Consider the following 27,762-nt stretch of genomic DNA (forward strand, 5'->3'; position numbering starts at 1 on the left):
GACCTAATCAATCGATTAGTTTAGTTTAACTTCCTCCTTGTTTATAATTCAACTATAGCCGTGACATGAACTGTGACAAAATCATTCGAATTTACTGCTATCTTTTGCTTGAACATATCATGACTGCTTGAGTTTTACCAAAATGATAAACTAGAGAGAGAGAAAAAAAAGATGTTGAATATGAGATGAAGATCCATCCACACTCATCAGAAGGTTTCTTAATTTTACCTTTTAAGTATCTCATACAGAACTGAACATTTGTTTCTGATAGTACCTTCTTTTCTCTTAACATCAATCAGAATGAGAAGGAAACTAAAGAAGAATCTAAGAGCTGTGAGGTTGAAGAAGGACTGGAAGTCCTTCAATTGGGGTGGGCATGGGATCATATTCTATTTTCTCATTCGGAATCAATAGTTTCCATCTGAAATCTTTGACTACATTGTGGATAAAAACAAGAATCTCCAGCCGCGCAAACTCTTTTCCCAAGCACATTCTAGGCCCTCCCCCAAATGGAACATATGAAAATGGCGTCGGCCCTGCTCCTTCAAATCTTGAAGGATCAAACTTTTTGGTGTTTGGAAAGAACTTAGGATCCATGTGTGTTACAGCGCCGTTCCAATATAGCTGTTGCATCATATCAAGCCATCATTTAAGATTTGCATAGCAAGTGAATTATGCTTTTCAATTATAACGAGAATACATTGCAAATCATAATCTAAGCTAAAAGAGTGAACATGCACTTTGGTCCGGCCATCAAATGCGCCTCAATACCAAATAAGTTGAAATCAATTATATAAATTATCACTGTCCATGTTACTTTCCGTGTCAATCCAATATTATATGAAAAAAAGGAAGTTTTTCTCGCACTAGAAGTCACCAAACCGAAAAGCCAAACCAAACCGATTAAAAAATTCACTAGGTTTGGTTTGATTTGATTTGGTATTGAGTAAAAAAATCCAAACCAAACCGACGTATAAATATATAATTTTTATATATACTTTTAAGATTTTATATAGCATTTTCTTTTAAAAAAATCTAAAAATATTTGGGATTCTCTTATGGGATATAATATTTAATAAAATATGAAATGATCCATATTTATTAACTTTAAATAATGGGTTGTATGATCACTTTCTTATCAAGTATTACTGAAATGCGTCAACCTCTTTGTTCTTCCATATTTATATGTCAAGATCTATTAAATTCTTACATCTTTGTCGAATTTGAAGTGCTTGTTATTATTTAGGTATCATATTGATTTTTATGTTTAATTACTAAATTCGGTTAACCTTGAAAGTGTATATCAACGAAAACTTATTATCAGACGACTAAAAAAATAACTATCATGTATTACTAAGTAAATTCTCCCAAAAGTATATTTAATAGATAATATATTTGTCAATTTTTTAAATTTTTACTAAACATATATTTATTTATCAATTAAAAAAGATGATTGAAATAATATTTAAGTAATAAAAAATCCGAAAATCCGAAAAACTCGTCAAAATCAAACAAATCCAAACCGATATAATTGGTTTGGTTTGGTTTTGATAAAAACCGAACCAACCCAGTCCATGTACACCCCTAACCTAAAGTAAACGTGCAAAAATGATTAGAATTTTCCTTGGTATAACTTGGGGGGGGGGGGAGGGGGGAATGTATTACTACATTGTTTGTTCTTGGTAATTTTACCCGTCAGGCGGTTTAAGAAAACTTAGAAATTAACCTTGATCAAACGGTTCCAAAGCATGTTGAAGATGTATAATTGAAGGGAATAGAGTTCAAGAGCAAGTGAATATCATCTATGCCATTGAGTTTTAGACTTAAAAATTTTACACTTCCAATTTAAACCATATAATCTTTTGATCAAGTAAAAGTGTAAAAGTAATGAAGTACCTTCCATCCTTTGGGAATGATGTAACCTTGATAGTTCAAATCTACTAGTGCTTCTCTGAAACTTCCAGTGATTGGTGATGTTAGCCTGAGAACTTCAGACACTACATCCCATGTATGCTTCATCTTCTGTATATCATCCCAATTCAAGTATTCCCTTACCTCTTTTGATGTTGCAATCTCCTTTTGTTCTGTTCTCATTATCAAGACAAATTAATAATACAACTACTTTCATCGGGAGAGCTGTCCCAGGCCATCATAATATAATTAAACAAGTTAATTATAAGCCTTATTTTAACGTGATATTAGAGTAGATAAGAAGTTTTATCTTCGAATTTCACTACCACCCAAAAAGAAAAAAGTTGTATACGGTGAAATCGGAGAGCCCAATTTCTCGACATCGAGGCACCTCAGAAAATCATCTCGAAGTCTCGAGGCTACAAGGTTATGATCGAGTCTCCTCCCTCGAGGTTCGTCGAAGCCCGATCTTGGGACAACGTTGACCTCGGCCACGGTAGAAATGGGGAGTTCCCAAGGCACGTGGCTAGGACTGACAGGACTACCCTAACCCTTAATCAGTATGTCTTCTAGCTGTCTCATCTCCGTTTTTTTTTATCATTAATGTATTTTGTACTATGTTGGGATTCCCCTCCTATATAAAGGGAATCCCTATCATTTTATAAAGGCCTGTTGCTTCGGTTGCATCACACGAAATAAACAAGAACTCTCTATTTGCTCTCTAACATATTCTCTTGATATTATTGCTTCTATTTATTATCTTCATATTCATTCATCATTTATCGCTTATCATTAGCCATAAAGAGCCTTCGTTGATTTTATTATAACTGTTAGCCACATTTTGACTGTCTTCGATAGCTCTCAGTCGAGCTCCGGAATCGATCTCGAGGCCCTAAATCGACAAGCTCGAGGCCCCGATAACTGACCTAAAGGTTCGGTTATCAGCCTATCCTTTCACCTTTATCTTCACATATCTAGCATCAACTGCTTTAACAACCAGCATAAAAATAGATCACGTATTTTTAGAGTCCCATAATCAAATTTAATTGTTATTACCATTTTCACGGTAAATAGTTTGGCACCCACCGTGGGGCTAAAAATAATACTGATTATTTTCTTGCTGGTTTAGCTACACAACGCAAGTTATCTTTCACGCTTTTTCTTGTCCAAGATCCTCGATTGCAGGTCAAAATGTCTAACTTGGTGAATGGAGGTGAAAGCAACAATCTTGAGGACCACGGAGAAAACGGTGTGGATGTTCCAGGTATTGGTGTGCCACCACAAAACCCTGGGAATGCGCCGAAACCGATCCCCGTGGACGCGGTCTCACGTGACACCCAATGGGTCGATATAAGCTTGCATACCGATAGGAGTGTGCGTCAAAGAGATCCACAAGAAGCTCAGAAAACCCCAACTAGGGAAGAACGTGAGGTTAGCCTTCATGTTATTTTTGAAATGTTGCATGCACAACAGCTAGCTATTGCTCAGCTGCAAAGTCACCAGAAAACTCCTAGCATGGTAGCACCAGGGACAGCTCCCCCAGCCAAACAGGTACCGGAGAGATCAAGCAATAACGGGTCTATAGCCGACCCTGTCATCATAAAAATGCTCGAGGACCTCACCAGGAGAATCGAATCAGGTGAGAAAATTATAGAAGCCAACGACAAGAAGGTCGAGACCTACAACTCCAGGGTCGACCAAACCCCGGGCGCACCCCTGGTTCTGGAAGGTATGGATTCGAAGAAGTTCGTGCAAAGGCCGTTCCCAGAGGAAGCGGCTCCAAAACCCATTCCAAAGAAGTTCAGAATGCAAGAACTCCCAAAATACAACGGGACCTCAAACCCCAATGAGCAGGTTACTGCTTACACTTGCGCAGTGAAGGGCAACGACATAAAGCACGACGAGATCGAGTCCGTCTTACTGAAAAAGTTCCGAAAAACACTCTCGAAGGGGGTCATGATGTGGTATCACAACCTAGCTCCCAACTCCATAGACTCATTTGCCATGCTGGCAGACTCCTTCATAAAGGCACATGCTGATGCCATCAAAGTAGCAACGAGGAAGTCTGACGTGTTCAAGATCAAGCAGAGGGAGAACGAAATGCCGCGAGAGTTCGTATCTCGCTTCCAAACGGAACGAATGGAACCACCACCAGTCTCTGACGACTGGGCGGTGCAGGTCTTCACTCAAGGTCTGAATGAATGAAGCTCGGTGGCTTCGAAGCAGCTGAAAGAGAATCTGGTCGAATATCCCGCCGTGACTTGGTCGGACATCCACAACCGATACCAATCAAAAATTAGGGTCGAGGACGAACAGTTGGGAGCCCCCTCGGGCTCAGTATACTTAAGTAGGCTCTTGGCAAATGAGCCAAAGCCAAGCAAAGAAAGATATCAACCATACACCGAAGATAGAAGGAACACCCCAAGGCGCAACCCACCTCGCAACGATCGAAGGATAGTCCGAGGGCAAAATCCTTGGGGGCTCATCAACAGAGCTGGATTCGATAGGAATGCGGGGCCAACAGAGGCGCCTCGCTTAACAAAGTACAACTTCAACGTCGATATGTCAGACATCGTGTTCGCCATCAGCAAAATCAGAGACGCCAGATGGCCCAGACCTGTACAATCGGATCTTTCACAAAGGAACTATAATCTAGTATGCGAGTTTCACAACACGCACGGACACAAGACCGAAGATTGCCGGCAACTCTGGGAGGAAGTGGCCCGGTTACTCGACAATGGCCATCTTCGGGAATTCCTTAACGACCGAGCCAAAAACCAGTTTCGAGAAAGGGAAACAACCAAAAAGAACAAAGCAGACAAGTCGCAACATGTCATCCACACGATCTTTTGAGACGACCGCCACTAGCCGAAACACCAAATTCGCCTCCAGTAGAGGGACTAAGAGATAAATCGACGAAAAAATAGCAGCCGCGAGACACACCCTCGGTTGTATCCGAATAAGGGACCATACCACATCCTCCAAACGAATTCCAAGGCGCCCGACCAAAGCAGTCAAAACATTGACCCAACTCAAAGACCTTAAGATTTTAAAGCATCTGTTGCACTCTTTTCCTTCGACCGAGTTTCATCCCGAGAAGGGTTTTACCGGCAAGATTTTTAACGAGGCAACATCTATATGCTACCTTAGGAAAATCCAACAAGTATTCAAGGCTTCTTTTGAAATCAACCTCGAACACTAGGGGGAATCCCCCTCGGAAGGCCATCCGCTCGAAAAAGCCAAAACGCCAAATAGGGTCCCAATAGGAAAATGATGTACTGAGCCAAACACTCGAACGAACCGTGTCCGTATAGCCAGGCCCCCGATACCAAAAATACGTACACTTGTACCAAAAAATTGAAGAATATCTTTTATCAAAGCATCTCGCACTCCAAAAGAAGCTCGGCACCTCCGCAAAAATGACTTCTCCGCCAAAAACGTCCCAAATACTCGGGGACTGGCGTCAATAATTCAACACCTGAATGACCTTCGGGTCGAGACTCCAAGCTCATAAGCCCTCAATGAGGCAACATGAAAATCATGAAATGTCTCCAAGGCCGAAAGTGCCCCGAATACTTGGGGACTGGCGTCAAAATCTCAAAAAATGCACGACCTCAGGGTCAGGATCTCCGAAATTATAAGCCCTCAATGAGGCAATACAAAATTTACAAGTAACGACTTCCGAGCCTAGGTACCCTCGATGACTCGGGGACTGTCGCCAATTACCATTCATTAAAAACCGAGGTCGTAAGACCCCAAGTGGGTAGACTCGATCTCGTAAGATCTACGTAAGGCAACAACAATATCTATAAGACCTCAAACAAGGCATGAACCACACTTTTACCAAGTGACAATATCTGTAAGACCTAAAGCAAGGCATGAACAATACTTGTACTAACTATCCAAAACTGTAAGACCTCAAAGACATGTAAAACTTGTAAGACCTTACTAAAGGCATAAACCTGATCTCAAAGTTTCGGCTATATATTGAACTTGTAAGACCCCTAAAAAGGCATACCCTCGATATAGATGCCGAAACTATCTCATTCGGGAATCAAAGGCTCTGGCCGAACACAAATGACTCCGGTAACACGGTTGTACCAGCCGAACTAATGCGACTCGGGGATGCTCGACCATCGCTACAAAATCACATTCCTTCAATTACTTCGAATCTACTTCGAAAAGAACCAGTTAAATAGGCTACCCTCGATACAGGCAAAAGAGCTTCGACCATGTCAGCTCCTAAACATCGGCTTTGAGATACTTAGCCTCCGAGCCAAACCTCCCGAGGTGCTCGATCATCGTCATATAATGACTCATAATCGAGGTTTTTTATTAAGCCATCGAAGAGTCAGGAAAACATTATTTATCTTTATCGAGGGAAAAATAAAGCCTACATAAATGGTCGCATCGACCAAACGCGTAAGAGCCATTGTCGCCAGCCTAATGAGCCTCAGGGACACACACATAAAAGGTCGCTTCGACCTAAGGCGCAAGAGCCATCGTCGCCAACCCACACAAATACAAAACTTGAGGGTCGAATGAGCTCAAACCGTAACCCGATTCAGAGACTGAACCCAAAATAGTTGACTAAATATGCCTAAGAGCAAGGCGTAAGAGCCATTGTCGCCAACCCACACTAAAAAAGGCCGCACCGGCCCAAGGAATAAGAGCCATTATCACCGGCCCACATAAAAGGTCACATCGACCAAGAACGTAAGAGCCTACGAGCCAACCCAACGAGACCCAGGGCCGTATCACGAATCTAAAGATTCCTACCAACTTAAAAGTCGATTGATCTGGCCGAAATCTCGGCAAAGAGGAACCCGGAAGATACAAAAATTGCGAGGTTTCCCCCTTGTACATACATGTAATAAAATACAAACTCCATTTACAGCATACTGTGGAAGCACAATATACAAAGACAAAGAAAGAAAATAAATGTCCCCCTTGGGGACTATGGCCCGACGGCCCCGTCCCGCCATCTTCGGCATCGGACAGAAGGACCTTGGCATCATACTCCTCCACTTTAGCTTGCTCGATCTCCTCCAAAATATCGAAACCCCTGGCATGAACTTCCTCGAGAGTTTCCTTCCGAGATTTGCACTTTGCGTACTCTTTACTGCTGCTCGCACGAGAATCCACCTTAGCTCAGCTCTAGTAGTGGTAGCACTCTTCAAATAGGCCGCCGTTTTCTGATCCGTCCTAGTGCTGCTCATCACAGCCTCAGCCCGGGCATTCACCACCTTGGTCTTCGCCCTTAAAAGCTCAGACTCGAGCCTTGCGATCATGTTCGCCCGCGCAGAATCACTCGCACGAACAGTCCGGATTTGCATTTCCAGGGTGGAAACTTTGGCCAAAGCACTCTCCTTGGCCGCAATTTGGGCATTTACATGGGCCTGCAGCTCATCGAACTAACATATGACCCTGCCAACTTCGCCCTAGAGTTGTTCCAACTCTTCCGTTTTGCTCTCCAACTGAAATATCTAAACATTAACCTTCGAAAATGGAAGAAGGATCATACGTCAACACGAAATACAAGATACCTGTCTCTCGAGGTAGCTCTCGAAGCCCCGGCTTCGATCCGCCTCACACCGCAGGGATACCAGCTCGCTTCCTTTTTTCACACAAAGAAGCTTAAGGGATTTCTCCCTATCTGACGCTTTCCGCAACCGAACCTCATAGCGAAGTAGCTCAGATTTGAGCCTGTCAAAGGCCTGCGAAAGAAAATCCAATGAGAAAGGTAGAGTGTGAAACCGGAATAGTCCTATACTGGTTACCAAACTTACCATAAAACCGAGCCGCTGAGCCTCACCGAAGACCGAGCCATGTCCGATGGCTTAGTGTCCCCCGAAGCGCCTTTGTTAGGAGAAGAAGAAGGCACTACATGCTTCTCACTCTTTGAAGCGCCATCAGCAGAAACGGGGAATGTTCTTTCGAGAACGGAAGCCTCCGAAACCAAATGATCGGTCGAATCGCCTCTCTTGAACTGCTAAGAAGGACTCACCCCGCTACAAGCTTCCTCACACCTCGGAGATCCTTTCCGTTTATCATCGACCCTCGACCTCGAGGTCGGCAGTCTCTCCTCCTCCCCTAGAGGGCATGGCCTCATCTGAGAGAAATCTCCAATACCTGCGGCGGCTAAGTTAGTATGCTAAAAAGAAAAGTACCATTTTGGGGAAACAAGCCATCAAGTTCCTACCATGATGCTTTGCCTCCCATCTCCCCTTGGACAGGTCTTGCCACCTACGCTTATCATAGGTCGAGCAAGCGGCCAATTTACGAGACCACTCGGCCAAATTCGGGACCTCGCTTGGCAACCAAGGAGCCGCTACAAAGAAATGAAACAGAAAAGTGTCGTTATGGAGCCCGCCTCCAGACAAAACCATAAAAATACAGGTATGACACCTACGTGTGAAATTCCATTTCTCAGGAAATCGAAGAAACTCTCCAGGAATGATATTGATCGTTTGTGCTCGAATGAATCAGCTCATCCATCCTCGGTCTTCGTTCTCTTTACCATCAACGATAGGAGACCGTGTAGATCGATGCTGCAGAGTAATCAAACCCCGATAACATAGCCACCGATATAACCTCATGAGATGACTGAGGGTAAAGTCGAGCCCCGCCTTCTCTACAAAGTATCTTATCGTCTGCACTATCTTCCAAAGGGACGGGTGAGCCTGCGCCAAGGTAACCTAATATCTCTGACAGAACTCGAGCACGACCCGGTCGGGGGGACCCGACATAAAAGTGTATGTATATATGCTCAGAAACCCATCGACGTAGGCCATGATGCTCTCCTCAAAGGAAGGTACTTGTAGCACCACTCCTTCTCCCCATCCGCAATCTTTTCTAATCATTTCGAGGTGTCCTCCCCTACTGATGAGATGAACCTCGTGCATGCTCTCAATGTCCTTAAACGTTGGAAGGTCTCTCCAACGTAAAGTCTTTCCTCGAGACAAAGCACCTCAAGGCCCGCTCACCGGGTAGCGGCGGTGTACCACCGACCAGATGTGAAACAGAAGTAGAACTCCCCTCTACTTGATGGGAGGATATCAACGTAGCAGTCATGGCTACGATAAAATAAGAGGAGGAGAATATAGATTTGGGGAAAGAATTTGAGTTGAAACAACGGGAGAACTAGCGCAAAGCACCAAGCTCTATGGAAGAAATAGTTACTCAGAGTAATAGAATCTCTACTGAGGAAGCAAGTGAATGAATATATAGGGGCAAAGCAGCGATTGCTAGCCTACCCATAAGGCCAATTAATCCTGGCCATGGTAACGTCACTTTTTCCTTAGGAAATGTACTGGCGAGACCACCCGGGATCACCCCGGGGCCCCCTTTATCAAATCACATGAATACTACTACCCCACGAGAGTCGAGAGGTATCGAGACCTCGGAGGCTTCTTGCCATCACAAGCATCGGCCCCAAAGAAGCTATCAACCTAAATTCGATATAGGACCCGATTTCAGGGGTCTCGATTACTCCAACAATGGGCTCCAAAGGATTAATATTACAATTCAAAGATTAGCTCCGCCAGAGTAGCAATATATAAAGAATGGAAAGACTTGGGGCAGAAAAACCCTTTTTTCATTGCCAAAATATATTTACAAGAGACGTCTTTACAAGACTCACTCCCTTGGGAGTACATGCACAGAAAGAAAAAGAAAAAAGGGGGAAAAGCGACACAAGGCCTACTCTTCATCGCCACTATCCTCCGAACCATCTCCAGGATCAAAGTCTGGGATGATAAAAAACACCGACTTTCTCTCTAATTCTCGGGCTTCCTCAATCTCGGTCGAAAGATCGACACCTCTGGTTCCGACCCCCTCCAAGTCTTCCCTCATCGCCTTCGCTCTAGCATGCTCGATAGCCTGTGCCAGTTTTTGCACATCCCCTATCAATATCTTACGGGCTATTTGATTCGTTGTGGCTGCGTCCTGTAGTTAAGTGGCAACCTTCCCTTCGATCTCGGACTTGGCCGTAGTCAGCGCAACAACCTCCTTTCGAGCATTTTGGAGAAGATCGTGGGTCGATGCCAACTCCGAGGCAGCCACCTCGTTTTGTTCCTTTAGCCTGAGGATCTCCACATCCTTTTGCCCAATCAGCGAATCCCTTTGATCGATCTACGAAGGGAAAAGTAAACCAGTCAGTATTGAATTATGGGAGCAAATGAAAGACTCATGCATAACAAAATACTTGCTCGACAAGGGCGGCCTTTTCTCGGAGTGCTCCCTCCAAAGTAGCCCGGAGCTCGCCTGACTCTTTCTCCTTTCGGGCGGAACGGGCCTCCGACTCTCGCAGTCTCAGGGACAGCCTCTCAAGCTCCTTTTCGCGGCATGAAAGCTCCTCGTTAAGCCTGGAAAAGGAATGATCATACATCTCCTTACACTACAGCAAAACAGAAGAGTTAGAAGAATGAAGAAAGATACTCGAGACTAAAAGAAATATACTTAAAGCAACTATCACCTGCTACATGAACCTCTCCGCTGCCTTGACAGAGCCAGGAGCGTCAAGATCGACGTTCCCGCTAACATCGTCAAGAATATGTCCAGGCGTGCCTCCCCCTTGAAAGGACCCCCGACTTTGGCGGCGTTCACATCTTGAGCATCCCTTAGTTCCCCTGACGAGAACTGAAAACCTGAAATGAAATCATCTATGTCACCGATGTCTCCGAGGGGAAACTCCTGCTCCTGAAAAGCTCCGGGCTCGACCCTTCAGGGTCAGCGGCAATGTTCCCCCAATGGAAATTGTGCCGAGCTCGGTCATGGGATCCGAGGCCACATTGACACCCATCTCGAGCATCTTCGAACTACGGGACCAACCTGAGCCGGTCGTTCTCGATTCAGCAGCCTCCGGTCGAGGAACCTGCGAGGCTCCCGCTCTCGACCTTGTCCTCTGTGCCAACCGGCACTCGTTATCATCATCATCATCCTCATCCTCAGCACCGGGACTTGCTCTGGAAGTTGAAGCCGAGGTCCTAGTAACGGCTCGATGCTCAAGTGACTTGGGTTTCTTTGCCATGGAAGGATCGGCAGCCGCCTTAGCTTTCCTCTTCTTGCCTTTGCCGGGCTCCGAAGCCTCCATCTCGCCATCAGGGGGCGACCTCATTAGCATATTCTCGCCAAGGCCTACACGAGTGCAGTAACCATAATTTGTCAGCACAAAAGATACAGGGAGAAATGTAAATCTAAGACATAGGTGGTAAGGAAGCTCTACCATGATTCTTGGCCACCCATCGCTCCTTAGCCAGGTCGGACCAAGACCGAACAAGATACGGGAACGCAGTGTCCAACAGTTTGATCCACCCCAGTAAATTCGAAACCGCTTCGGGGTACCAAGCGGTGGCTGCAGGAAACAGAAAGAGGTCATTATTCTGGAAGAAAGGAAAGAAAATCACAAAACATGACTAAGGGAAAAATGCTTACGCTGTGTGTTCCACTTCTCAGGGAAAGGCATCCTCCCGGTCGGAATGATGTTCGAGTTCCTCACCCGGATGAACCTACTCATCCATCCTCGATCCTTTCCCTCGTCAGTGCTCGATAAAAATAATTTTTTGGATCGGTGGTGAAGCCTGATCAAACCTCGATAAAATCGAGGGCTATACAACCTAATCAAATGGTTGAGGGTAAAGGTCTCGCCCGCAACCCCTTCGGTGAAATGGCGAAGCATCAAGACTATCCTCCATAAATAAGGATATATTTGACCGAGCGTCACTTGATATTTGTCACAAAAATCAAGGATAACCGGATCTATCTCCAGGGGAGAGGATTTAGAGGAATCGATAGGACCCAAAGTGAACGGGTAAGTATACCCATGAAGGAAGCCAGCCTTGTGATCCGTTATATTTTCATCAGGGCTGGGAATCTCCGCCTTCACTACCTCGTTCCATTGGCAGTCTGTCTTTACCGTCTCCATGTTGGTCATGACATTAATGTATCGGGACACGTGTTCACATCGGCCCGGTGTGGATGAAGTGGTATCGATGGTAAAGTCCTTCGATTTTAAATTTTAAACAAGTTAATTATAAGCCTTATTTTAACGTGATATTAGAGTAGATAAGATGTTTTATCTTCGAAGTTCACTACCACCCAAAAAAATAAATTCTACGTGTTAGAACCATAAAATCTGACATGCCCCACACGTGAGGTGTCATGTTAAGACATTAAGGAGTCGTTTGGTTGAGAAACAATTTATCCCAGGATTAATTATCCCAAGGATTGTTATCCCATTCTCTTATAGGGATAAAAATAACACTACAATCTCGGGATAACTAATCCGGGATATTAGTTATATCGTGATTTTATCCCGACCAACTATGAGATAAACTCATCTCTCAAATTTTATCCCGGGATTAATTATCTTTCATCCCTCGTATCGAACGAGCCTTAAGTTATTAAAAATGTGACCTAATTCTAACATCTTTTGTGTGTCGACCAAAACAAGAAGGAGGAATAAGTATAAGGGATTGTGTAGCATGGAATGAGGCAACTATTGGGAAATATATTTGGGATATAATTCATAAGACTGACTCACTATGGGTTAAGTGGATTAACCATATCTACCTCAAAAATGTGGATTGGTGGCAATACAATGTAGCAATGGATAGTAGCTATAACTGGAAGAAAAATTGTCATGTTAGAGATAAACTGGCAGGAGGCTATGTTCATGAGGGATGGCAGTCAGCTACAGGGAAGTATACAATCCAAAAAGGATATGCACGGTTGAAGGGAACTCTGGACAATTGCCAATCAGGAAGATGAGTCTGGAGCAAACAAAACATGCCAAAACATAGCTTTATATGCTGGTTGACTATGCAGAAAAAGCTACTTACAAAGGACAGGTTGGTGCGTAGAGGCATATGTGTTAATGCATTAGAGACTATTGAACATTTATTCTATGACTGCCAATTCTCAAGAAGATGCATAACTACAATACTACAGTGACTAAAGGTCAGAATTACAAACGTTGAAGGACAGCTCCTATGAAGAAGAGTAGCAAGGAAAATGGGAGGCGAGCTAAGTAGAGAATTTGCTTTTGCAGCCTTGGCAACGACTACCTATCATGTGTGGAAAGGGAGGAATGAAGCCTTATGGTAGAGTTCAATCCCTAGACCGCACAGAGTATGTGAGCAAATCAAAGAAGAATGCAAAGTTCGAATGATGTGAGAATAAGGGCAAGGATAGAAGATGGCTAGAAGATATATATAGATAGACAGATAGGGGGTAGGAATATATATACATGTACCGTTCTTTATATAGGTAGAAGTTAGAGTGAGCTACTTCATTGTTTTCTTTCATTGTATTCCCTTTCGTTGTACTTGTTTTGGAGATGAATAAATTTTTTCATTCCACCAAAAAAAATTCTAACATCTTTGAACTTTTAGATGACACTTCAATACTCTTATATATATTCACATTTTTTGGGTGGAGAGGGGTGGGGTGGGGTGGATAATTACACATGATATACTGACCTTGCAAAACTTTGTCGTAAACATGAGGCAACTCTCCAAGATACTTCATCACCAATGTTAAAGTAACACTGGTAGTATCATGGCCAGCAAAGAGCAGCAACAGTATGTTATTTGCTAACTCCAGTTCAGACATGAATTTACCGTTCTCGTCCGGAAATAGAAGCAAATGTGACAGAAGATCTTGGGGAGGAGAAACTAATAATTTCTGTTCTAAGGCCTCTCTTCTCTGCTTGACAATCAAGATGAGTTCTTTCCGTATGGCATTTGTTGCTTTCTTTGCATGATAAAATCTCGTTCCAGGGAAATTCAGAGCCACTGATAAAACTCCTTTCAAGAAAATATTGAACAGATTGAAGAGATTTGATATGCGATTTGTGTCTTCTAGGCTCATGAATAGGCGACATGCCAAGTCAAAGGTGTGTAACTTGATAGTTGGGAAGACTTTCAACTCCTCTTTACCTTCATGTAGACAAATAAACTTCAACATTTGTATCCATATATACATTTGGGGCCCGTTTGGCCATAAGGAATTTTTAACTTTTTTTTTCGAAAAATTTTCACGTTTTCTCGGAATTAGTGTTTGTTCATGAAAATTTCAAATTTTACTCGAAGTTAAATTTCGGAATTTTTCATGAAAAACTCCAAAAATCTATTTTTCAAAATTTACTCACAAAAATTCAAATACAGGTCCGAATTGTATTCATGTCCAAACACAATTCTAATTTTTAAATACCATTTTTACGTAAAAAAAAAATTTACTTTTTTTTTTGGGAAATTTTACAATTCTTATGTCCAAACGCCCACTTAGCATTGAATTCGAGAAATTCAACACGTGACATTTAGTCTAATTAAAGGTAACATATTACGAGAACTAAAAGTGAACATCAGCTCAAATGCCCTCAAAGTAACGTATACTAGTGGCCAATATTGCAAATGAAGAATTGAAATGAGATTTCAGAAGTATTAACTCTACGAAAAAACCTCACAGATTTTCAATATCTCTAATCATTAACTTTGGATACTGGAATGTTGTAAAGCGAGTTATTAAAGCATTTTCAAACTACAACAATTTCACATTCAATATTTTGTTGTTGAAGTTTTGTAAACTAAAGCTCTTCAAACTATATAAGAATCTTATATATATACTCAAACATTTAATATCTAAAAAATCAATCTTGATGAATCTATATATGAATTTTTTTTAGATAATTAAGTCTCAAAGTATATTTCAGAAAGCATGACCTTGTCAAACTTTTTAAACACCTACTATAATAATGATATAATTGCCTATGAAATATTTTACTTATCTTTTGCTTTGGTTAGTTGAGGTCCTCCAACCGTCCAAGTGAGACACACATGTCACGTCCTTAGTTGTTAACTAAGTACACGTGTGACACTTGACAACTCGCTCACGATCTTGCACAACTTGCTCACGTTCTTGCTATGTCAAGTCAGCCTTACTACACTCAAGATCGCTAAGAGAATGGAAGAAAGAACACAAGAGAATTGTTAAAGGAGGCTTTGTATTAGAGATAACTTGAATTGTTTGCTTGATTGATGAATTACAAATGAATGGCCCCCTTTATATACTAGTTTCCTAGGGGCTAGTGCGTAAATATTAATTATTACACAAGTCCCTGATATTTACAAGATAAAGGCTTTTTCTAAAATTCTCTACAAGCCTAGAAGATTCCAAGGACTTTCCTAGCAAATCCATAAGGATCTAGGTTCTTCTTAAGGAAATGTCCATACCTCTCTAGAATCTTCTCACAAATGCTAGTCTTCTTCTTATGTAAGCTTCCACATGGCATTAATATATGCCAAATGGCGCCTATGTGGCATGATGACATGGCGGGTCATCACACTCTCCCCCATCTAATATTGCGACGACCGCGGCGCAATGCTGTTGCATAAACTCTTGGATCTTATCTTTGAATTGCCACAAGTCTTCATATCGTTCCCACATGGCCTCCTCCAGTGATTGCCCTTTCCAATGGACGAGGAACATAGTGGTGGCTTTTTGCCCTTGTTTTCGCCTGGCTTGGTAATCTATGATAGCCTCAATCTCCCGATCATGCGAGGCGGTGATAGTCATTGGCGCTCGACTTGATTGGCCCCTACTCGGATCATCCTTATCTTCATGATATGGCTTAAGCATGCTAGCATGGAAGACAGGGTAGATCTTAAGATACGATGGCATGTCAAACTTGTATGAGATCTCGCCTACCTTGGCGACGATCTTAAATGGCCCCTCATACTTGCGAATCAAATTCTGATGCATGCCCCGTAGTGCTTTGAACTGTCTTGGGTTAAACTTCACCATGACCATGTCCCCAACTCTATAGTCCGTGGGACGTCGCTTACGGTCCGCAAACTTCTTCATCTTCTTAGCTGCCTTATCCAAGTAAGACTTAGTAGTGTCGAGCTGCTCCTCCCATCCTTTGGCCATATGATAAGCCCCTAAACTCTTTCCCTCGAACGCGGCTGGTAATGAATGTGGAGTTTGTGGTTGTTGGCCTGTGGCTAGCTCAAATGGTATCCGCCACGTGGACTCACTCCGCTACAAGTTATAAGAGAATTGGGCAATATCTATGAGCCTTGCCCAATCTTTCTGATGCGCGCTTACATAATGCCTCAAGTAGCATTCTAGTAAAGCATTGACCCGTTCCGTTTGTCCATCCGTCTGTGCGTGAAAACTAGTAGAAAAGTGCAGTTCCGTGCCAAGTATGTCGAACAACTCTCTCCAAAAGTTCCCAGTGAAGCGGGGGTCTCGATCACTGATGATATGCCTTGGTAAGCCCCAATACTTTACCACGTTCTTAAAGAATAGCTTGGCGGCTTCCTTAGCTGTGCAACCCGGTGAGGCGGGCATGAAGGTGGCATATTTGGAAAATCTATCCACGACCACCATAATAGTACCATAACCATCGGACTTCGGTAGGCAAGTAATAAAGTCCATAGTCACGCTCTCCCATGGACGCTCTGCAACTGGTAGTGGCTCCAAAAGTCCTCCGGGCTGTTGTTGCTCCACCTTGTCCTGCTGACATACTAGACAAGTCTGCACATAACATTCTATATCATCTCGCATGCGTGGCCAATAGTAGATTGACTCAACTAAGGCCCTGGTGCGACGTTGGCCTGGATGACCAGCCCACATTGTATCATGACTCTCCCTTATGATCCGCCGTCTAATGTCTCCAAACTTAGGCACGTAGACCCCCCGACTTGTGGTAAGTAGTAGATCGTCTTCTATCCAAAACCGTCTCGTCTTGCCTTTGTTGGCTAACTCGATAAGCTGTTTGGCTGCTAGATCATGCTGCATGCCTTCTTTTATAGCCTCCCGAATGTCCCATCTCGTTGAAGTGATTGCAGCAAGCTCGGCTTTGCGGCTCAAGGCATCGGCTACAACATTACCTTTTCCCGGCTTATACTCCAGCGCATAATCAAACTCGGCCAAGAAATCCTGCCACCTAGCCTGCTTTGGTGTGAGCTTCTTCTGTGTCAGAAAGTAGCTAGTAGCCACATTATCAGTCTTGACCACGAACCTCGACCCGAGCAGGTAATGTCTCCATGCACGAAGGCAATGCACAATGGTAGTCATTTCCTTCTCTTGCACCGTGTAACGTCGCTCCGTCTCATTTAACTTGCGACTCTCAAATGCTATGGGATGCTTATCCTGCATCAGGACACCCCCAATTGTGAAGTCTGAGGCATCTGTGTGCACCTCAAATGTCTTGGCAAAGTCAGGTAACGCCAAGACTGGCTCCTCTGTTACAGCTATCTTAAGGCCTTCAAACGCCTTTTGACAATGCTCCGTCCAAACCCATGGCTTGTTCTTCTTTAGTAACTCAGTTAATGGTGCAGCCTTTGTTGAGTATCCACTGATGAACCGACGCTAGTAGTTAACAAGTCCATGGAAGGATCTCAACTCAGTTACCTTTATGGGTGCCTCCCACTCCTGGATAACACGTACCTTAGCATCGTCCATGCATAGCTCGCCATTGCTAATGACATGGCCCAAGAAGTGCACCTTTGATTGCGCGAACTCACATTTCTCCCTCTTGATGTATAGCTCGTTCTCTCGCAAGACTTGGAAAACCTTCCTTAAGTGCTCCATGTGCTCCTCCAAGGTGTTGATGTAGATGACTATGTCGTCTAGGTAGACTACCACGAACTGGTCAAGGTAGGGATGGAAGATCTTGTTCATAAGGGTGCAAAATGTGGCCGGTGCATTGGTTAAGCCGAAGGGCATCACCAACCACTCAAAGGCTCCATATCTCGTCACACATGTTGTCTTTGGCTCATCCCCTTCCGCAATGCGAACCTGGTAGTAGCCCTTTCGAAGATCCACCTTGGTAAAGTACTTGGCTTGCCCAAGTCTATCAAACAAGTCAGCAATGAGCGGGATCGGGTATTTATTCTTCACGGTGACCTTATTAAGTGCTCGATAGTCTATGCACAAATGCAACGATCCATCCTTCTTCTTCTGGAACAATACTGGTGCGCCAAAAGGTGCCTTTGATGGGCGAATGTGACCAACATCTAGCAGCTCCTTCAATTGTTTCCTAAGCTCCTCTAGCTCGGGAGGTGCCATACGATATGGGGCAAATGCGGGTGGCTTAGCCCCTGGCTCCAACTCAATCTTGTGATCCACCTCTCGCCTAGGCGGCAAGTGCTTAGGCAACTCCTCGGGCATGACATCTTTGTTTTCTTCAAGCAACTACTCTATGCAAGGTGGCACTGTCTCTTGAAAACTCTTGTTTTCCTCCAGACTTGTGATGGTTACCACGAACGTCGGCTCCCCCTTCTTGATCCCCTTAACAACCTGCATAGCTGAGAGTTGTGTTTGGCTTTGTCCGTGTGGCATAGTCATTGTAGGTACCATGAAAACTCCTTCTCGCTCCATAACCAAGAGACGTTGGAGGTAGGGGTCGATTAAAGTATGACAATGTCTAAAGAACTCTTGCCCCAGTATGATGTCAAAGATATCCATAGCGGTTACGGTAAAGTTTGTCATACCTTTCCAAGTTCCCAATTTGACACCAACTCCATTAGATACCCCACGAGCATTCTGTATCTCGGCATTCACGGTCTTGACGCGAGAGTTGGTTGGAGCAAGCTTCAATTCCAGTCTCTTTGCGGCAGCCTCGGTCACGAAATTATGAGTTGCTCCAGTGTCCACCATTGCACGAACGGGCTTGTTGTTGATGGTGAAATCCACGTACTGATTGCCATTCTCGGTAGGTTGGATAGCTTGCTTCGTGACAGCACCACATAATCTGATCATACCCAACTGTGCGGTTCCCGGACTCTCTCCTTGTGGCTGCTCCTTCCGCTCACGTACCATGGCACTGAGGCTCTTGAGGTCAGGACAATTCCTGAAGCCATGTGGCCCTCCGCATATATAGCATCCCTTATTCTCGACCTGTGCCTTCTTCTCGGCGTAGCCGTGACGGCCACTCGACTTTTTGAAATCTTGAGTCTTGGAGTATTGTTGTTGTATCTCCTTGCCTTTGCCACGGTCTCCCCCACCTTTGACATTGTTAACCTTTGACTCCTTGCCATTGCCTTTGTCGTGCTTGTCATGCCTGAAGTCCATCAATGATTCGGCCTACACTATGGCCTGGTCTATATTAGTGACTTGTCGGCGTTGCAACTCCTGCTTAGCCCAATTTTGCAACCCGTCCATGAAGTGGAACAACAAGTCATCATTGGTCAGGTTGGGGATTTGAAGCATAAGGGTAGTGAACTCCTTGACATAGTTACGTATGCTCCCTGTTTTCTTCAATTCCCTAAGCTTGCGCCTTTCCTCGTACAAGACATTGTTTGGAAAAAACTGTCGCTTGAACTCCATTTTGAACTGATCCCATGTGCTAATAGTACATAGACCTTTATCCACGTCAGCCATCTTCCTTCTCCACCAAAGCATGGCAGTCTCTGAGAGGTACAATACCGCAGTGTTTACCTTGGCCTCGTCGTCCCTCACTTTGCCGTGTCTGAAGTAGTTCTCCAAGTGCCAAAGGAAGTTTTCCACTTCTTGTGCATCACGAACACCTTTGAACACCGGGGGTTTGGGAGCCTCGATCTTGGCCTCCCTCGTCACCATAACATTGCTGGCTATCTCGGTCACGCCAACATTGACATGCTCCTCGAGTGACTCTATCTTTGCCTTCATAGCATCGATAGTACTCAAAGCCTCCATGAGTCTGCACTCTAAGGCAGTGATGGTTTGCCTTAGTTCCATCTCAGTCTGTGTACGTCCCTCCAAGTCATTTCGGATACTCTCAATCTCTTCAAGAGTGTGCCCCTCAAGAACGTTAAGGGTGTCTTCCACCTTCCCCAAACGTTAGCCAAAGATCTCCACGGCGTCCATCCCCGCGTTCATCTTTATCACCCACTCTTTACCGAGCGAGACGTACTCTGGAAGGACCTCCACTTCATCCTCGCTCGCCTCAGTGGCAGATGGTTCTTGGGATGTAAGCCCTTCATTTGACACAACCTCAGGTGGCACCTCCTGGCTCTTGTTGGTAGCGTTCCTCCTTTTGCTACGACCAATCTTGCCAGCAGCATCCTGGATGATGTTGGCTTGGGTGTTGGCAGCGTTAATTTCTCCGTCGTTCGCCATTCCCTTAGTTGAAACCTTCGCTCTGATACCACGTTGTCACGTCCTTAGTTGTTAACTAAGTACACGTGCGTCACTTGACAACTCGCTCACGATCTTGCACAACTTGCTCACGTTCTTGCTATGTCAAGTCAGCCTTACTACACTCAAGATCGCTAAGAGAATGGAAGAAAGAACACAAGAGAATTGTTAAAGGAGGCTTTGTATTAGAGATAACTTGAATTGTTTGCTTGATTGATGAATTACAAATGAATGACCCCCTTTATATACTAGTTTCCTAGGGGCTAGTGTGTAAATATTAATTATTACACAAGTCTCTGATATTTACAAGATAAGGGCTTTTTCTAGAATTTTCTACAAGCCTAGAAGATTCCAAGGACTTTCCTAGCAAATCCATAAGGATCTAGGTTCTTCCTAAGGAAATGTCCATACCTCTCTAGAATCTTTTCACAAATGCTAGCCTTCTTCTTATGTAAGCTTCCACATGGCATTAATATATATCAAATGGCACCTATGTGGCATGATGACATGGCGGGTCATCACACACAACATAAATATTTCAACTTGTGCTAACACTACTTGTGTGTTAGTGGAGGTCTTTCAAAGCACATTATAAATTACAAGACGTCAATATACTGCCTGGAATTAAACTAAGAAAATTTTCGCACGTCTCTTTAATTATGCAAGTTTAACGATGTACAATTTTCTCTAACACTTTTCCCCGGTAATAATTTACGGGTGTTTACACGTAACTAATAGATAAATGATATGTATCTTACATATGGACTTCAATCATTTAACCATGGTAAATTATATGCATTCTTATCTAATTAAATTAATTAACCATAGTGAGTTAATATAGTTTGGTGTTAACATTCGGTGTGGCTAAGTATTTACCGAGCACTTCACTATAAAAGCCACGTTTTTTAGAATCAAATGTCATGTTTTGTTATAATATGTGTTATCTATAACAGTAATTCGCTATAACATCCAACAATATCCGGAACGAACGAGGCTGTTATAGAGGAGTTTGACTGTATTATCTTCCATGAGATACTTTCATTCTGATTAATTATTCCAAACCAACAACCAAACGACCCCTTAAAACTAACCTGAATGTAATACAGAGAAGTATTTAGTGTACCTTGCCAATGATTCCTGATATGTTGCCGAGTGCTCAACTCCATGGTTTTAATATATAGCTTAGAGAAAGCATCTGGGCTAACAAAATAGAACAACATTTTCCTCATGAGCTTAGCTTCTTCCCCAGAAATAGTAGACAAACACGATCCAAGCAGCTGCCTCACAGAACTTGGCCACCAAACGTTGACCAACTTATTCTCATTTCCAAACAAGAACTTGTTTCCAGCAGGGCCACATAACACAGCAACTTTTTCACCCACTAGACAAGTTTTGAAAATCTGAGATTGATACTTCTCTATTCTGTCCGTCACGAATTTCTCTGGGCTTTCATCCCGTCTTGATCGGAGAAACTCCACAGTTTCTCCGATCACTGGCCATCCGTAGCTGCCGGGAGGAAGATTTGACGTTTTTGTTCTGTTCCTTATAAATAAATTGAAAAGGAAGAGAAGACTTAGAGTAAACGTAATAAAAATTGAAAAGCTAATTACTATTTCCATTGAGAGTAGTATTTCTTTTCGCTTCAAAGATCGTTGACAAAAGGAGATATATACAGATATTTTCTCAAAGCGGCCGATGACGGCTAATTATATATAAGAGCTTTGAGTTGTTTAAAGAGACTCCTCTTTTCTGCTCTCTTGTGTTTGACAAGTATTTTTTTTGTTTCCCATCGGTGTCCGGTATTTGCATTGGAGCCCGACTATTTGAATTTGTGCCAGATATAGCCCCATTCGGGAAGTACCACTCCTTACCAAATATTTTTTCATACCCAGGGTTTGAACTCAAAAACTCTGATTAACGGAAGAGCAGCCTCATCCGCGCCGTTGCACCACATCCTTTGGTTGTTTGTTTGACAAGTATATTACTCTCAAACTATACATAAAATATGAAACTTCTTTCCCAAAATTAATTCTAAATTATAGGTCTTTTCTCTCTCATATATTCCCTTTATATAATTTATGTAAACATATTTAATTGCATGAAATTTAAAATAGAAAGAAAGACTTATAGATTTTATCGTCTTAAATATATCATACAAAATTATGTTAATAGTAAAAAGATAATGAAGTTAAATTTAAATTATTTCTAAAGAAAGTATCTTTCTTTTTTAAAAATTGGCTAAAAACGAATAATACCGCACATACTCAAACAAACAGAGTATAATTTGGTTATCTCTCCATTTGATTCTGATTATTTGCATTAGTTCTATATTGCAAAGAGTAGCAATATGGCACATAGGTGTTGTTTAACCAGAAAATAGAAATTTCGGTCAAAGCTTATTTTTAGAAGAACTCGGGTTACTGATAATCAAATAAAGAAATAATTGTGTAACGAGAAAGGAAAAATTAGACTGAGAAGTAGCCGAGTAAGCAATATAAAGCAATGTAAATAAGTATATTCCAATAATAATCAGTGTGTCCATACAAGTGTTATTTCTCTCCCTTTTATAGCTATTTCTAAGTACAATATTTCTTTCCTCTCATAATAGAGTCATTATGAGCATTAAATGACACTAATAAAACGTTATAATTGGCAATCGTAACTGTTTCGTGAAGATTCTATGACGTTTCCTATCGTTTATGCTCATTAATTGAAGATTTAATGAATCTGTACTTTTTGTTGTCTTGGTTCATTCCACCGGTGTCTCTTCAAATTATCAAGAGAACCGAGTGACCGTTCCTTCTTGTCCTCTGGACACTTCGCTCGTACCTATTAAGACTCGCGTCTCTTTAAGTATTCTTTGCAACCTGTCACTCTTCTAATAATCCACGTGTCTTGACATGTCAGCCATATAATTAATTTCAAGTGTAATATTGATTTTCCTCGATACAGGTGTGGCTCAGATTCCAAAGAAAATCATGAGAGATCATATTATGATTTCAAACATAGATAAGAAAATAGGTCTTTTTATTCATTTTTGACCCATTATCCGAAATTAGTTACGGACGATAGAATAAATATAAGGGGAAGGACAGATATACTCCACTATTAACGTTTAATAACAAGTCATACCCCTAAAATCTCTAATTACCGTCGATACCCCCAAAATCTTTCCACCCGATACCCATCTTTCCCCTAACACGATATACACGTGATTTTCTGCGCATTTCTCGATGCGTATGGATTATATAAATTGCAAACCCAAATAAAACCTAAGAATTTTCCTACTGTCTGCACGTTTGTTGGTGAGAAGAGGACATTGGGAGAAAATTGAAGCTCCGACAAATTTGGGAGAAATTTTTTGATTCAAAGATGAAATATAATAATGGCTGAAATATGTACGTTGCTTTCCTACTGTCTTTGCGTTTGTTGGTGAACAGAAGAATTTGGGAGAAATTTTTTGGGGAAGTTGACGCTTTAACAAATTTCGGATTAATTTTTTTATTCAAAGCTGAAATAACAATGGTTGAATACCTATGTTGCTACAGCATAATGGATATTGGTCTGATGATAATCGAATTTATAGATTTTGAAGTTGATGGAATGTTAATCAAATCGAATTGTAATTTCGATGATTTTCAGTTCTAGATTGCAAACTCTCTTCATAAGGAGTATACGACTACAGTTGATATCAAGTATATTGTTAAAGACGATTATCCACCATTAACAGTAAACAATGATATAGCTTTGAAGATGTATATCAAGTTGAAATAGTCAAATTCAAATGTAACAACTTTTCCCCTGTATCTTACATTCAAGGAGAATAATGCATATGCGAGTTGTTCGACTATAAGATCAGTTGCAGTGCCAAGGCTAAGAATACAAAGCATGACCGCGAAAGCAACATCACACTATGAAGATGAAGTTGTTGATATGTTAACAATTGGGAAATTAGAGAGTGATAAGAATATGAAAGTCAATGATATGAATATAATTACAAATTCTTTACACAAAAAGGTTAAAGTGGGTCAGTTATTCAAAGATAAAGAGAGCATACGTAATGTGATGAAATACCATGCAATCAAGAATAGTTTCCAATTCAAAGTTCAAAAATCATATTCGAGAAGGTATGTATGAGATTAGGATTTGAATAAGTTTACCAACACTTGATTTTGTCATCAAAGATACTAGCTAATGATGTATCTGCTTTGCCTGAGGTAGTATTCTTTGTCTTAGTTTCAACAAGTTATGTTTACTGTTTATTGTTAACTTTCAAAGTTGTGATAATATACCATATTTTAATTGGCATATGTTAGAAACTAACATCATACCTATACAATAACAATTGCTTCATTGATTACATATATCATAATTGTTCTTGGGGTTTTAAAGCATCAAGGCTAAAGAAGTCTCATGTTTTCTGTCACGACCCAAAATTCTTACTTGGAAGTGGTGATGGCCCCTCGTCTTCCAACTAGGTAAGCCGGTCACTCAACATTATTTTATGCAATAAAAACATAAATTAAAAGAGTCTAAGATTAATACAGAAAAAAGAGTAATACAGGCCAACATGGCAAATACTCAACATAATATCCTAGAACTAGGTAGTATACAGTCACAAGCTCTAACTGAATATACAAGATCAATATCAAAATACAGTACTGTCTGAAATACATAAACAGTAGAAGTGAAACAGGAGGATGACTCCGAGACATGCGGTCGGATCATGCAGGAATACCTTGAAGTCTCTGGTGAGTGCTAAGCTTTATTGTCGATCAGTCCGATCCGAGGTATCTGGATTTATACAAAAAGATATGCAGAAGTGTAGCGTATGTACACCACAATCGGTACCCAATAAGTATCAAGACTAACCTCGGTGGAGTGGAGACGAGGTTGAAATCATGTGATACTCACTAGATAAATAACCCGTGCAATGAATATATTGAAGAAAACTGATAATTGGAATATAACTGAAAACAATAATCATAATCCCTTTTAGAAAAGGTAATAATAACTCGTTGTAGTAAAACTCATCTTGATCACGAAAACGTCAAAATAGAGGTAAGACATTTGATAAAATGTCAAATATTGTCATTAACTCAGGTAAGTGCAACACGTAAGCTTTCAGACACAATTATGAGAATGAAACACCAACCCCGTCTCAACACAATCACAACAACAAGAAGACACCCTGAAATATCACATAACATCATTAAATGCCACCCTTATTATACCTCATGTGCACATAAAATGATATGACACCCTTATTTCACCACATGCGCTTATAGCCACCCTTATTATGCCACGTGGGCAGCCCGAGATAATGCCACCCTTATTTTGGCCCACGCGCACAATCATAGACAAATAAATCGCACGGCAAAACCTCGTGATGTCACCCCTAATCAATTCGCTTAACATGTCCACAAGTGCCACGGTACCGCAAAACAATAAATGTCAAGTACCACAATATCACAACAATAGTACCAAAGTGTCATTAAAGTATAAGTTCATAACTTCCAACAACCGTGCACGAGTACATAATCATAGAAGCGGAAGGATGTTCAGTAGATAAAGCATGTCTATGGCTAAGTCAATGAAATGAACATGATCAAATAGTCATAAAGTAATTGTACAAGTTTCATATAAAGTTCATTATCTTATTAAGACATATTAATAGCCTACGGTCTATTCCGGTCAAAACTGCACATAGTGTCAGTATACACGCTCGTCACATCATGTACACGTCACTTAACACATCATAGAAATCAATAATTAGGGCTAATACCTAAGGGGTATTTCCCTCACACAAGGTTAGACAAGATACTTACCTCAAAAAAACCTAAATCACCTCAAACAAGCTAAAGCAGTCCATTACCAAGACCTTCCCGCACAAATCTAACTCCGGATGGCTCGAATCTAGTCAAAATAACTTAATATCGTACATAAAAACTATAGAAAGCAATTCCGGATAATAAAGATTCGATCTTCAATGAAAATCAAAAAATCAACTCAAAAAATCAACCCCGCGCCCATGCCTCGGAACTCGACCAAACTCACAAATTAGGAACACCCATTCCAATATAAGTCCAACCATATCAAAATTATCCAATTCCGACCTCAAATCGGCTTTCAAATCATCAATTTATATTTTAGAAAAGATTTTACCAAAATCTCCAATTTCTTCAATTCAATCACTAATCAAACACTAAAACCAAGGTTGAAATCATAAATTAATAATAAATCCAAGTAAAAAATACTTACCCCAATCCAAATCGTGAAAATATCCTTCAAAATCATCCAAAACCGAGCTCTCTAACTCAAAGCATGATAAATTAAATAAAAACCCTCGACCAAGTCATATTCTATCCAGGCTTTCCGCTTCTGTGGTCCTTCAGTCGCATCTGTGATCCCGTATTTGCGAAATATGCATCGTAGATGCGGACTTTGCTTAAGACCCAGAAATTTTGCTTTTGCGGACCAAAATACGCACATGCACTTCCGGTTCTGCGGACAAAGCACCACACTTGCTCTCCCTGCTCAACCAGCTCAAATCCGCTTCTGCAGATACATTCCGTATCTGCGATTGCGCATTTGCACTTCCATGTCCGCACCTGGGGACCTAGCTGCCCTAGCCAATCACTGCATATGCGGCCAACTAGCCATGTCTACGGAGCCGCACCTGCGGCCCAAACAACGCTGGTGCAAAAGGAACAGATCTCTGCAAACTTTCAACAATTCCTCTTAGTCCACAATTAATCCGAACTCAACCCGAAACACACCTGAGGCCCTTGGAACCCCGTCTAAATGTACCCACCAATAGCAAACATAACACGAGCCTATTCGAGGCCTCAAATCATACCAAACAACATCAAAACTAAGAATCACACTTCAATTCGAGCCTAATGAACTAATGAACATCCAACTTACCCAACTCACGTTGAACAATATAAAATCAACTCGAAATAACCTCAAATTTTGCATGCAAGTCTCAAATGACATAACGGACCTATACCAACTCTCGAAACCACAATCCTGACCCGATATCAATAAAGTCAACCCTCGGTCAAACCTATCAACCTTCCAAGCCTTCAACTTTCTAACTTTCGCCAATTCAAGCCGAAACAACCTACGAACCTCCAAATTCACATCTTGACATACGCCTAAGTCCAAAATTATCATACAGAGCTGTTGGATCCATCAAAATATCATTCCATAGTTGTCTACCCAAAAGTCGAACTCCGATCAACTCTTACTAATAAAGTCTTCAACCAAAGGACTAGTGTCCCAAATTGATCCAAAACTCTCCCGAAATCACACCAATTAATCCCGCAAGTCGCATAACAATAAATACACATATAAAGCATCGAATAAGGGAATCGAGTCTAAGAGACTTGAAACGACTGACTGGGTCGTTACATTCTCCTCCTCTTAAATAAATGTTCATCCTCGAACGAGTATAGAGACATACGTAAAGTGCCAAAAAGGTGAGAATAACGGCTGCGCATATCATGCTCGATCTTCTAAGTTGCCTCCTCGATTGGTTGACCCCTTCATTGAACCTTCACTAAAGCAGTGTTCTTCGACCTAAACTTCCGAATCTACCAATCCAAGATAGCCACCAGCTCTTTAACATAAGTCAAATCCTTGTCCACTTGCACTAAGCTGAAATCTAATACATAAGACGGATCACTATAGTACTTTCGGAGTATGAAGACATGAAACACCGAG

General features: G+C 41.9%; 2 protein-coding genes across 3 annotated transcripts; both read right to left on the bottom strand.

Moving 5' to 3' along the window:
• Positions 1 to 203: 203 nt before the first annotated feature.
• On the bottom strand, positions 204 to 21,755 carry LOC107804010 (beta-amyrin 28-monooxygenase CYP716A378-like). Its single transcript, XM_016627816.2, has 4 exons — positions 21,158 to 21,755; positions 13,392 to 13,850; positions 1,897 to 2,084; positions 204 to 624 (listed from the first exon to the last, which is right to left on the bottom strand). Exons 1-4 carry the CDS (start codon positions 21,651 to 21,653, stop codon positions 325 to 327), a joined length of 1,443 nt encoding a protein of 480 aa, XP_016483302.1. The 5' UTR covers positions 21,654 to 21,755; the 3' UTR covers positions 204 to 324.
• Positions 9,403 to 13,344, bottom strand: LOC107804011 (uncharacterized). 2 transcript variants are annotated; one of them, XR_001652148.2, is made up of 6 exons: positions 11,347 to 13,344; positions 11,138 to 11,266; positions 10,744 to 11,049; positions 10,388 to 10,559; positions 10,118 to 10,309; positions 9,405 to 10,044 (listed from the first exon to the last, which is right to left on the bottom strand). XR_001652148.2 is itself a non-coding variant. In XM_016627817.2 (5 exons), the coding sequence occupies exons 1-5, from the start codon at positions 11,843 to 11,845 to the stop codon at positions 10,225 to 10,227; spliced, it is 1,191 nt and encodes a 396-aa protein (XP_016483303.1). In that variant the 5' UTR covers positions 11,846 to 13,344; the 3' UTR covers positions 9,403 to 10,224. The 2 variants fall into 2 exon arrangements, 1 of the variants encoding a protein (XP_016483303.1); XM_016627817.2 differs by having other exon boundaries at positions 9,403 to 10,309.
• Positions 21,756 to 27,762: the final 6,007 nt, after the last annotated feature.

Source organism: Nicotiana tabacum, chromosome 22 (assembly GCF_000715075.1).
Source record: "Nicotiana tabacum cultivar K326 chromosome 22, ASM71507v2, whole genome shotgun sequence".
Lineage (NCBI taxonomy): Eukaryota > Viridiplantae > Streptophyta > Magnoliopsida > Solanales > Solanaceae > Nicotiana > Nicotiana tabacum.